The sequence below is a fragment of the Rousettus aegyptiacus genome, unplaced genomic scaffold, assembly GCF_014176215.1.
Source record: "Rousettus aegyptiacus isolate mRouAeg1 unplaced genomic scaffold, mRouAeg1.p scaffold_m13_p_2, whole genome shotgun sequence".
Taxonomy (NCBI): domain Eukaryota; kingdom Metazoa; phylum Chordata; class Mammalia; order Chiroptera; family Pteropodidae; genus Rousettus; species Rousettus aegyptiacus.
Window position 1 is genome coordinate 161,558,668 of NW_023416295.1, and position 12,379 is coordinate 161,571,046.

Genomic DNA, 12,379 nt, shown 5'->3' on the forward strand with positions numbered 1-12,379 from the left:
TTTACCTTAAACCAATAAAGTAGATGTTATGACATAAGGAATTAGGTTCACACACACACAAATTCTATCCATGAAGCAGTTTCTTCCTTCAAAATCGTGAGACAATATATTTCTGTTGTTTAAGCCACCCAATCAATCCATGGCGCTTTGTTATGGCAGCTGTAGCACACTAATACACGTATCTATTCTAGTTCACTCATAATGAACTTCAGAAACATTCCAATTCCTCATTCTGTCAGTCTAACTCGTACTCTGTGGAGGTTTGCTCTATGATCTCTCTGTCCCTAGTGTTCTGAAATATCATGGCTATGATCTTGATATGGCTCTATATTCATCTATTGTTCTGGGGACTCTGGGGGCCCTTTCAACTTGAATAATGTTGCCTTTTAGTTCAGGGAAATTTTCTTGAATGATTCTTGAATTTTGTGGAAGATTTATTTCTTTTTTTCTCTTTCCAGAATTCCTATTTTTCAGATATTGGACTTCCTGAGCTGATCTTCTCATGTCCTTTTCTTTTCTCTCCATTTTGTTGTCTGTAACTGAGAGATTTCCTCAACTAATTTTCTGGAAGATTTCCTCAACTTTTTTTTTAATTCTTCTGTTGAGTTTTAATTTCTCTCATTTTGTTTTAGTTTTTAAGAGCTGTTACATTTTTATAATTTGGCTTTTTAAAATCATATTTTGAGCTTTTTTCACAATTTCATTATCTTAATTCTGAGCATAATGACATTTTAAAATTGCAGTATAATTGTCATATAACTTATTAGTTTCAGGTGTACAGCATAAGGATTATATTTGTATATGTTGCAAAATGATTACCACAATAAATCTCGTTAACATTCGTCACCATACCTATTACAATTTTTTTTCTTATGAGAACTTTTAGGATTTACTCTCTTAGCAGCTTTTGAATATGCAATACAGTATTATTAACTAAAGAACCCATACTATTCATTATTCTCATCACATTTATTTTATAACTGGAAGTTTGTACTTCTGACTCTCTTCTTCCATTTTACCCACTCCCATCCCCTACCCCCTCTGTCTGGCAAACACCAATCTGTTCTCTGTATCTGTTCGCTTGTTTGTGTGTTTGTTTTAGATTCCACATATAAGTGAGATTATATGGTATTAGTTCTCTTCTGACTTATTTCACTTAGCATAATGCTCTCAAGATCTATCCATGTTGTTGAAATGGCAAGATTTCCTTCTTTCTACTGCTGAATTCTGTTCCACTGTGTGTGTGTGTGTGTGTGTGTGTGTGTGTGTGTGTGTGTATCCACTCAACCATCAAAGACACTCAGTTTGCTTCTGTATCTTGGCTGTTATAGATAATGCTATAATGAATGTGGGGATGCAAATATCATTTCAAGCTAGTGTTTTTATTCTTTTTCAGTAAATATACAGAAGTGGAATTGCTGGATCACATGCAGTTATATTTTTAAATATTGAGGAACCTCCATAATGTTTCCCATAGTGACTGTACCAGTTTACAGTGCTACCCACAGAGGACAAGGGTTCCTTTTCCTCCACATCCTTGCCAACACTTGTCATTTCTCTTCTTTTTGATAATAGCCATTCTAACAGATGAGAGATGATGTCTTATTGTGGTTTTATTTTGCGTTTCCCTGATAATCAGTGATGTTGAGCACCTTTTCATGGACCTGTTGGCCATCACTATGTCTTCTTAGGAAAAAGGCCTAATTCAGATCTTCTGCCCATTTTTTAAAATGGTATTGTTCAGGATTTTTTTCTGTTGAGTTGTGAGTTCTTTATATATGGATATTATTCTTTTATCAAATGTATGATTTGCAAATATTTTATTCCATTCCACGGATTGCCTTTTCATTTTGTTGATGGTTTCCTTTGCCGTGAAGAAGCTTTTTAGTATGTTACAGTCCCTACTTGTTTATTTTTGTTTTCGTTGTCTTTGCTTTTGGCGTCAAATCTAAAAAATTATCACCAACACTGCTGTCAAGGATTTTACCACCTGTTCAGTTTTATGGCTTCAGGTCTTATATTCAAGTATTGAATCCATTTTGAGTTAATTTGTGTGTATGGTATAAGGTAAGAGTACAGTTTCATACTTTCGTATATAGTTTTCCAGTTTTCCCAGTACCATTTATTGAAGAGACTGTCCTTCAATAAATGGTATTTTCTTGACTCTGTTGTCATAAATTAATTGACCACATATATGTGGGTTTATTTCTGGGCTCTGTATTCCGTTCCTTTGATCAATGTGTCTGTTTTTATGCCAACGCCATACTGTTTCGATTACTATATCTTTATAATATAGTTTGAGGTCAGGAAGCATGATGCCTCCAGCTTTGTTCTTTTTTGTAAAAAATCAAGATTGCTTTGGCCATTCAGGGTCTTTTGTGATGTCATATAAATTTTAGGATCGTTTATTCTATTTCTATTTCTGTGAAAAATGCCATTGGTATTTTCATAGTGATTGCATTGATTTTGTAGATTGCTTTGGGTAATATAGACATTTAAATATATTCATTCTTCCTATCCATGAGCATGGAATACCTTTCCATTTATTTGTGTCATCTTCAATTTCTTCATTGATTTCTTATAATTTTCAGTGTGCAAACCAGCCTCCTTGGTTAGTAAATTTTTTCTTAATTTTTCTTTCTGGTAATTCATTATTAGTGTATAGAAACCCAGCAGGTTTTTGTATATTGATCTGGTGTTTGCAACTTTACCGAGTTCATTAATTCTTAACAGTTTTGGATTGTTTCTATATATAATATCCTGTCATCTGCATAATAACAGTTGTACTAATTCCTTTCCAATTTGAGGCACTTTATTTATTTCTTGCATAATTGTTCTGGCTAGAACTTCCAGTTGGATGTTGAATAAAAATTATGGAAGTGGACATCTTTTTCTTGTTCCTGATCTTAGAAGAAAAACTTTCATCTTTTCATCATTGAATATGATGTTAACTAGGGTCTTATTATTTTATGGTCTTTATTAACCATAATTTTTAAATGGATTTTAATGGATTTCTTCAGATACTTAGTAATCTTTGGTTGACCGTCCATACTTAAGATTAGGAAATGTAAAACTTGAGTATAAGTTCAGAGTAATAGGTTGGGCCTGTCCCCTGTGGGCTTCATTGTAGGGAAATAGCTGGGCAGTTTCATTTTGAAGTCTCCAATGTCACCATCTTTAGATGTTTCACTGGTCAGAGTCCCCAGAGAAGAATTTGCCAGTCTTCTGTCTGGAGACAAGGCCTGGATGCCAGTATTTTGGAGCCTAAGCGGATGAAGATAACTGGGTATCAGCTTCCAGGGTGCAAATATTCACTTGGTCCTTCAGTTTTCACTATAGTATCCCTACCCCTAACCATGCCTGGCGTCTCACAGTTGAGAGACTGCATTACACTATGAATACAAACAAAACGAAACAAAACTCCAGTCATCTAGTAGAGTACAGGTTGGGTATGGGCATCTAATATCTTCCTAAATAGCTTTTAACTAGTCCCCATTTTAGCTTCCCTTCCACCCCACTTCTATAGGTCACTCATACCCAGGTCTAAAAATTTATGAGAGAGGTTTTTATAGCATAAATATGATTGTTCTTGGTTTTTCCCAGAGCTGGTTTAGGATTCAGCTTTTTCTAATCTCCTTAGTCTGTTACTACTTGCCTGTCTGCTTTTCACATTCCAACATTTTATTGCTGTTGTTTTTTTACTACCTTTGTTCATTGAGGATTTATACCTTTAAACACACACACACACACACACACACACACACTTCACTATTATTTTCATAGGGTTTTAAGAGAGAGTCAAATCGAATGCAAGTGTTTAATTTTCCATCTTTATCTGGAATTTTTAAGAGGAAGTGTTTCTTAATTTGCCTTTAACAAATGGCAAAGATGATATCGTGAAGTGCGATTAGAAATGACCATTGGAATAAGAAAAATGACTCACATTGCCTTATATTCCAGGAGCTTATCACCTTAATCCTAAAATGAGGCTTGAAAATTTTTACCAAGCACTCAGAACTCTGAATATTATATATCTAGTCTGATAATCATCTCATCTCTTTACTCATAGCAAGTATACTTAAGAAGTTAGTCATTGCACTGCAATTACCTAAAGCCCAAAAAACTCTCAAAATAGGCCTTGTCACAAAATTAATTGGGTTGTTTTGTTTCTTACTTAGATTTTCATTAATTTGTGGACATTCTTTAAGTGACAGTTAACTTTATCCCCTTTGCTCCTTCTTGTTAAAAAAGAAATCTCTATTTAAAACCTAATTAAGTTTCCTGAACTATTTATTTTCAGGCTTCTGGATATTGGCAGGCTTGGGGCAGTATTTCAGATGGACAAGAGTGGAAGCTACAAAGCCTGGGCCTACACTTAGAATTCACAAATAAACACCTCTACCATGTTCTGTTGATTAAAGTCAGTCACCTCTTTCTAGAAGAAGCAAGAAATTCCCCTCACTCGAAATACATACATAACACCTACATTCCTTCCTACTCTCCACCCACCTCCACGTGTAACACCCTCAGTCATTGCACACTGCTTTGCAGGGAACAAGCAGAATGTTTGCTTGTTAAACAAGCAGCATACAGCAGTACTTTATAGCACTGCTGCGGACAGTTGCTTTAGGAGAATATCTCTATAAAGAGCAAATAATCACATCCCCAGGAAGTCCGTAGCTAAACCTCAATTGCACAGCATCGTCCTTTCCCTTTTCCTCCCTTCCTAGCAAAGAGGAGGTCAAGATTATCACCAAGTGAAAACCAAGGGCTGCCCATCTCCAGAGAAAGCAGGGACGTAGACACACCTAGAGGGGAGCCGGCGGGAACTTCAGATCCAGGTCTGCCCCTCACTTAGTAAGCAGGACCTTCTTTGCAGGGCAAGATGGAAGCACCCAGCAAACCTCCTTCACACGCACATGCTCACGGGCAGACTGATGCTCCCAGCAGTTTCTTTGACCAACGAATGGGAAGACTTAGAACCAGACAGATGGTTTTTGAATTCCTCCTTGCCACCCGCTGGTTGTGTGACCCTGTGCATATTGCATAACCCCTCCAAGGGGACAGGAGAAGGAGACGTGTTAAGAGCCTTGATCCTTCATCCCTTCAGCAATGTGTTCCCCTCCTCACCCTAAGTGAGAGCACACCTGGAACAGAAACTGCATTTTCCCTTTAAAATTTCTTTTAAAACTTTCCCTTTTTCATGGGCAGTCCTTAAGTGTGGTGACAATTTCCTAAGTGTGTACAGTGAAGTTTCCTTCCTGCCTTCTAGCCACCTAGTTCTCCCCAGAGGTTGCCTGTGTTTACAGATGTGCACGTATTCTTCCATAGTCATTCTGTGTGTGCACAAGCAAATACACACATCGGTACGTTTAAAGGGATTATTTTGTTATTCGTACTTGTTTTCCTCTTCGACACAAATACCTGTGCGACTGTTTTGAACCTTGTTTTTTCCCCGCAGTATCTTGGAGATTCTTTTTTATATCTACATGCGAGCACCCTTAATCATTTTACAGCTTTAGAGTATTTCACTGTAGATGTGTGCCATAATTTGTTTCTTCTACCTCACTGATGAATTATTTAGGTCATTGACAGATTTTTGCTGTGATAACCCATGTCATAATGAACATTCCTATACGTCTGTCACTTTGCACATGGGTGAGTATGTTTGTAGAATAAATTTCTAAAAGAAGAATTACTGAATCAGAAGATATGTGGTGAGGATATGGGCATAATTTTGATAGATTTGGTCAAATGTTTCTCATAGAATTTGTACTGATTGCTGTCCCATCAGCAATGTGTGTGAAAGAGCTGAGTTTCTAAGCCTGTGTGGGCCCTGAGACCTCAGAGATTGATTACTGAGTCTTATGTTTGCCAAAACATTTCTGTTTCCATTATGTGTGTGCATGTGTGTGCATGTATGTGTGCAAGAGAAGGAGGGAGAGGGTAGAGAGAGAGAGATTGATTGATTAATTTCATTTGAAGAAAGTTATTTTAGCTAAGTGGCTAGGAGAGGCTTGAGAACCATAATGTGGGCAATCATCACTGTTCCTTCTCTTAGCCCTCTAGTTTGAAGGGTGACAGAAAATGAGATTGCTCCATACCCTACAGAAAGATCCATAGGCAGGTAGTTTGTGGAGAGAATGGTTCAAGTGGTAGCTGGAAAGATGGAGTGGGTAGAAAGATTTCTAGGAAGTAGGAGTAGAGGCCAAGGTATAAGGGGATGAGATTTAGTCTTATAACTCCCAAAGTAGGCTAGTGTTCTCCAGAAGGTCAGCTCATTTGAGCCAACTTTTAGGGCTTGTCATGTCCCAAGCCCTGTACTAGTGCTGGGACACAGAGATGAGCATGGCCGGTCCCTGCCTCAGGAAGCTTGTACAGAGAAGTCAGGTATGTAGGCAGACAAGGTCTCTGTAATGTCATAGAAACAACAGCAACGATGGCAGCTAACTCTGAGAGCTTAGTGAACGCCAGACAGTGGGCTCAGCGGTGCTCATCATCTCACCTAATTTTACAAAAACCCTGTGCGAGATTACGGTGTTATCCTCATTTTCTCAGATGAGGGAACCAAAACCCTAAGGTGTTGGGGGGTGGTCCCAGTACCACATAGTAAGCAGCAAAGCCAGGGTTTAGACTGAGGACTGTCTCACCTCAGAGTCTTAAGAGGAAGCGGGAGTGATGTTGGGACTAAAATCCCATGTCCGTCCTCTGTTAAAGGTTTTCTGCTTCCTTCTCTTTTCACAACACCACATTGCTTTCCAGGGTGAGGGTAAGGGGTCAGGAAGACCTTTGGAGGTGGCTGTGCCCAGAGCTGAGGATTGAAGGTTGAGTGGCAGCAAGGAGAGCTTTGCAAGCAGACCAGCTCTCAGGCTGCTCCTAAGGAGAGCAAACCTCTAGGAGTCAGGAAGTTTCTGACCCAAGGAGGCAGGTGAGTGGGGTGGATAAGAGGACATTCTCTGGAGCCGGATTGCCTGATTTCAAATCCTAGCTCTGCCTCTTATTGATTGAGTGACTTTGAGCACATCAGTTAACCTGCCTGATTTGTTACCTGTAGGGCAGGGCCATAAAGTACTTAACCTCCTGGGTTATCGTGAGGATTGAATGAGTTAACATATCTGGAGAGCTTAGAGTAGAGCCTGGCGCATGCTCTATATGTTTGGTTTGTTCCCACTATAGAGTCTCCAGGCTCCAGGTAACATCATAGATGCGAGGAAGGAGCAAACACAATTTCGAAGCTTGTCTGTACTACTTATTATAGAGAATTATTACATGAGCTCACGAAACGTGGTTGTGGTGCTGTAAAAGGAGAAGGAAGCTGGAAACCATGCAGTGGAGGAGGGACATGGGCTTTTAGCCTGGAATTGTCTTGTCAAGCCTGGCTGTGCTCATCAGCTCTCAGTTATGATCTGAAGTCGTGAGTCGAAATGGGCTTTTTCATTTGCTGTCTCTTTCTTTATGACATCTTTATTTGGTATTAAAATGCAATCGCCTATCTCAAACAAGGTGAAAAGCAGAGGAGGACAAAATAAAAGGAACCACATTCAGTGCAACTTTTTTCCTTTTCCTCTTCGATGCCATAAAATGTTTTCAGAAAACCCTAGTGAAGCTAAGATAAATGCCGCGGCTCCCTCACTCACCCCCAAAGCATTTCTCTCTCATCCGTCAAGCCAAATTGCTTTTTTCTGAGAACGGTATTCTATAACAATTCAAGAGAAGTAAAAGTGAGAGGAAAATACTTCGCTAAGGAATTGGTTCATGTATTTACGTTTCGTCTTCATATTCTCTGGTCTTTCTCTCTCTCTTATATGTTATTTCAAACTCACCTTCCCAGTTCCATTTCCAAACCAAACCCCGTACCTAAGCTACCCTTTCTCTAAGCCAGTTTGTTCTCTTCCTGCCATCATTTAAACAGTTCTTGAAAATCTGTCTCCTTGAAGAAAAACGTTTAAAAGCAGTTTTTCCAGCGGAAACCCTCATGACCCTCACTTACCGCTGTTCAAAGACCAGTACCTGTACTACGTGCCAGCCACCCTCTAGATCCCAAAGCTACAGAAATCATGACGATTCAGCCTTTTTGTCCTGAATGAGTCCACATACCTGTGTGGGAGAGAGCCACGTAAACAAAATTTGATTCCGCCCACCTCTGCCCTGCAGTCATGTTAATTTCCTTTATGGTTTGTCTTCCCCACTAGCCTGTAAGCCTCTCCAGGACAAAGATAATCAGTACTTTACAGAGTGCCCTCAATAAACATTTGCTGAGTGAATGAATGAAAACAAATGATAGTACAGGACGATCAGTAAATTAGTGTGTTTTTGAGGTAAGAACAAGCTCAGAGGAGAGAGTCTTTCTCTTGGGGGCAGGAGTGCAGTTAGCAGGGGGATTTAGCTGAGGGAGGTGACTCCTGAGCTGGAGTTTGAGGATGAGGGCTACTGACATTACTATGCTTCGCGTGGTATCCACCTTATACGAAGTACCCGCTAAAAGTTTGCTGAGTTAAACTTTATAATTTACGAAGCAATTACACTCTCATATATCTAATATTTTGCTATTTAATACATTCCTGGGAAGGGAAGACATGCCTATGTCATGCTGGATTATATGGTCCTGGAAGTTCTGTCTGTCACCTGTAAAAGTGTTCAGGCACACAGGAACATCTACTGGAAGACCCAGTGTCAGGGTGTGTGTGTGTGTGTGTGTGTGTCTGACTCTCGTGAGGCAGTTTGAAGGCTGGGTGAGTCTCCGAGTGAGAAAACATTCTTAAGTATATGCTGTAGAAAAGGGACCCCGTCCAGGAAAGAATATGGGGAAGGAGTGAGTGGCCAGTGGTGTTTCTTAGAACTCCCCCCTCACCTCACCCCTGAGCCAGACCAGAGTCCGTTGCCTAGCTCCCGTATCCACCAGCCTCGCCAGTTTCAGATTATAAAATTCCTGAAAAATCAAGTGGTTACGACATGGGAGGGGATGGGGTAGAAGAGAAGAGGTCAAAACAAAATGAACTTTGAATTGAATTGATCTAATGACCTTACTGAGGGGGAAAAGATATGAAGCCTCGACGTGCTGTTTGTTTAGTGTGAGGTTTCTTAATGTCGTTTAGCTCCAAACCTTTTCTGACACAACGATGTTGTCGCTCAGGACGCTGAGACCACAACTACTGAGATTCGTGAGCCTCCTGCCCTTGGCGTGACCTCTGGGCTCGCTCCTGCTGCGATACACTTAACCTCTCTAGGCCTGATTGAAGACACCTCTATATGAGTAACACTGAATTGTATCAAAAATTTGGTCCCTCACCTCCAATTAATCCTCAACTTGTGTTTTCAATGTGTGTGCGCAGCTTCATCATACACAACAAAGACACTTTCTTCAACAATGCCACAAGAAGTAGAATCGTACATCATATTTTACAAAGAATAAAGTACGAAGAAGGAAAAAACAAAATTGGTAAGTAGTGTGTTAGTATAACAAGCTACATTTGATTTGGGGTGGGGTGGGTGGTTACAGATTTTTTCTTTAGTTTTATTAAGTTTATATCTATCCTAGAAATATTTTATCTTTTATAAGACCTCTAACTTTACCCTTGATGTATTACACGCAAGTGTAAAATCTCAGTAGCATCCTCAGATCTCTATTTTAAATAGCATGTTATCTCACTTATCCAAGATCATGGATCAATATTTATGGAACGCCCATTTTGTGCCAGGCACCGGACTGCGTGTTGGGGAGATGAGCACAGTTCTTTCCTGGAGCTTATGCTCAAGAAGTTAGAAGCAGACGATAAATAATTAAGTATAATAAGTAACACAAAGAAACTGAAATGGACGATGATACAGAGATAGACTGGGAAAGGGTGGGGGTGAATTCAAGCAGAGGTGGAATGGTCAGGGAAAGCTTTTCAGAGAAACTGAAACTCGGACCGAGGCGTGACAAGACGGGGCCAGTGTGGCAAGAAGGAGGGACAGGTGTTCCAGGGACAGGGACCTCCAAGTGCGGAGATGAGCCGTCACACATGGGTAAACGCTCCAAATAGTCACCTCCTCCAGTAAATAGCCTTCGCGATTTATATTTTGGGCGTTTGTTTGTGAGAACCTTTGCATATTATATTACCAAATTTCCTGCCTTGTTAAACAGATTATTATATATCAGGAAGATTTGGGTGGTTTTGTCCTTATCTCTGTCCCAGCAAGGTTTTTATTATTAGTTTGAATAATGGCCTATGATCAGTCAAGGTCTAATCAGGAGACAAAAATTCCACATAATTTGAAGAGGGAAAGTTTAATATAAAAAATTAACTGTGTCAAAAGATTGGAGTAGTGAAGGATTGGCTAATAAAGAATAAGAAACAAACAGAGACTCATGACATGGACTGTAGACTAGTGGTTACTAGTGGGGTGGGGGAGGAGGGGAGGTAGATGGGGTAAAGGAGAGTCAAATATAGGGGGTTAGGATGAGAGTGTGAAGTGGGTAAAGGGGATCGAATATTTAGTAGCTGAAGGAAACTGGACTTTGGGTGGTGAACACAATAGAATATACAGATGCCAAATGATAATGTACACCTGAAAATTATATGATTGTATTAACCAATGTTACCCCAATAAACATAATTAAAAAAAAAAAAAGAATAGAGGAATAGCAGATATAGGAGCAGCTACCAGCCTTAGAAAGGCTCCCCAGACAAAGCTGAGACCCAGACCCTGTTGGAAGGGGTCCAGCTGTGGTTCCCTGGGCACCAGAGCAGTTGGCTGGGGGTTTGTGCAAATAGGACTTTTTGGGACTCTCCCCTCTCCAGAACTAGGGGAAGCTGCCTGGAGGGGCTCCAAGGAAGCTATTCATTGCACCAGCAGAGCTGCTCTCTGAGGCTGTTCAAGGGGTTACTGACCCTTGAGGAGGTGCCAGGTGCCACTTGCCACCGTGCACCGCAGGAGCTGGGTGCCTGGAAGCCAGGTGTTTGCAGAAGCCTGCTGAGAGCAGCATACTGGTACCAAAAAGACAAACTCCTTCCTCTTCCAGTGTCTCTCCGGTGCATTCTCCTGACAAAACCTAACATCGTACCATCTTGCCAAGGAGAAATGTTTACAAGGTTCAGCTCCATTATTGCAAAGCAGGCGATAAAAGTACATTTGGAGCAAAGGGGCAATAAATCAATAAGCGGCATGTAGCCTACACCACCTGCTCTTCAGGCTTTCAGGTGGGGGTGGAGACAAGTGAGGCATCAAATATATTCGTCCCTGGAGTCAGGAGCCTGAAGGATCTCAGTGGTCTGGAAATCTCAGCTAAATCCAACCAGATGGCATTTATTAGTTTGTAAATGTAAAGTCTTAACACTCAAAATCACCAAAGCCACTGCCCTGGCGCAGTGTAGGAGAAATGTTGCTCAACATCAGGAGAGAAACAGACTTGAGAAGCTCAGTGCAAGCTCAGAATGAGTCACTACTGTGGGGAAGCTGCCAGAAACTATTTTGATCCCAAGATGCATAGATTAAAGTATAAAAAGGAGAAACAGATAGCTACCGAGTCCAGAGCTAAATACACCTGGAATAATATGTTCATTGAGAGTCAAAGTAAGTGTGTATGGTAAAATCGAACTTGACTTAGGTCTGTTTTAACTTCCTTAGGATTGTGGGTTAGCACACCCTAGTATTCTCTGCAGCAATCATCCATCCTGGAAACACATCCTCTCTATAAAGTCCTCCATGACCATTCTAGCTTAAAGGGATTCATCCCTCCTCTGAATTTATATGGCAAATATTTTTGGAGTGTTTATTTGATAATTAATCATTTATATTCTTTTCAGTGACATTATGAAAATTATACCACCTAACGAGTACTACCATTAACATTTATTTTGGTGTACTAAATAATTTAAATGTTATATTATTACTTTTTAAAATATTTATCCCCTATTTGGTCCATGTGATTTTTTTCAAACAAACCTAGAATGTGTTACACTTACTTTTTATTATGCTTTTCCTCAGTTAACATTGTATCGTGAACATACTAGAAAACAAGAGAGTAGAAGCGAAATGATTATTGTAGTAGTTATTCTGGATTATTTCATAAGATGCAAATAATTTTCAAAAACAACACCATGGCTAATATTGCTATTATAGTTTTCAGCACATTTTATAAGCTACTGTAACACATTAATGTATTGAGAATCTTCAGATGATAATAAGCTCCTTAATTATAAATAAGTTACCTTTTTTCGTCTTTGTATCATCATTGCCCAGCACAGTATCGGGCATATAGTAGGAGTGCTTGTTGAACTGAATTGAAAACCTTTAAATATGATCAGTATCTAACCATAGCATTCTTACACAGTCAAAAACTGTGTATAATGAGGCTATACAGCAGTTATTCTTAACTTTTTATCTCAATGTGTGG

General features: G+C 39.8%; 1 protein-coding gene across 11 annotated transcripts in view; it reads left to right on the top strand.

Annotated features, from left to right (window-relative positions):
• ANO4 (anoctamin 4) overlaps nucleotides 1-12,379 on the top strand; it is a 322,241-nt gene that overhangs the window by 233,806 nt on the left and 76,056 nt on the right. For all 11 annotated transcript variants that reach the window (XM_036237351.1, XM_036237354.1, XM_036237349.1 and 8 more), the window contains one exon: nucleotides 9,333-9,439. In XM_036237351.1, the coding sequence (XP_036093244.1) occupies nucleotides 9,333-9,439 (107 nt within the window). The remainder of the gene's footprint in view (nucleotides 1-9,332; nucleotides 9,440-12,379) is intronic.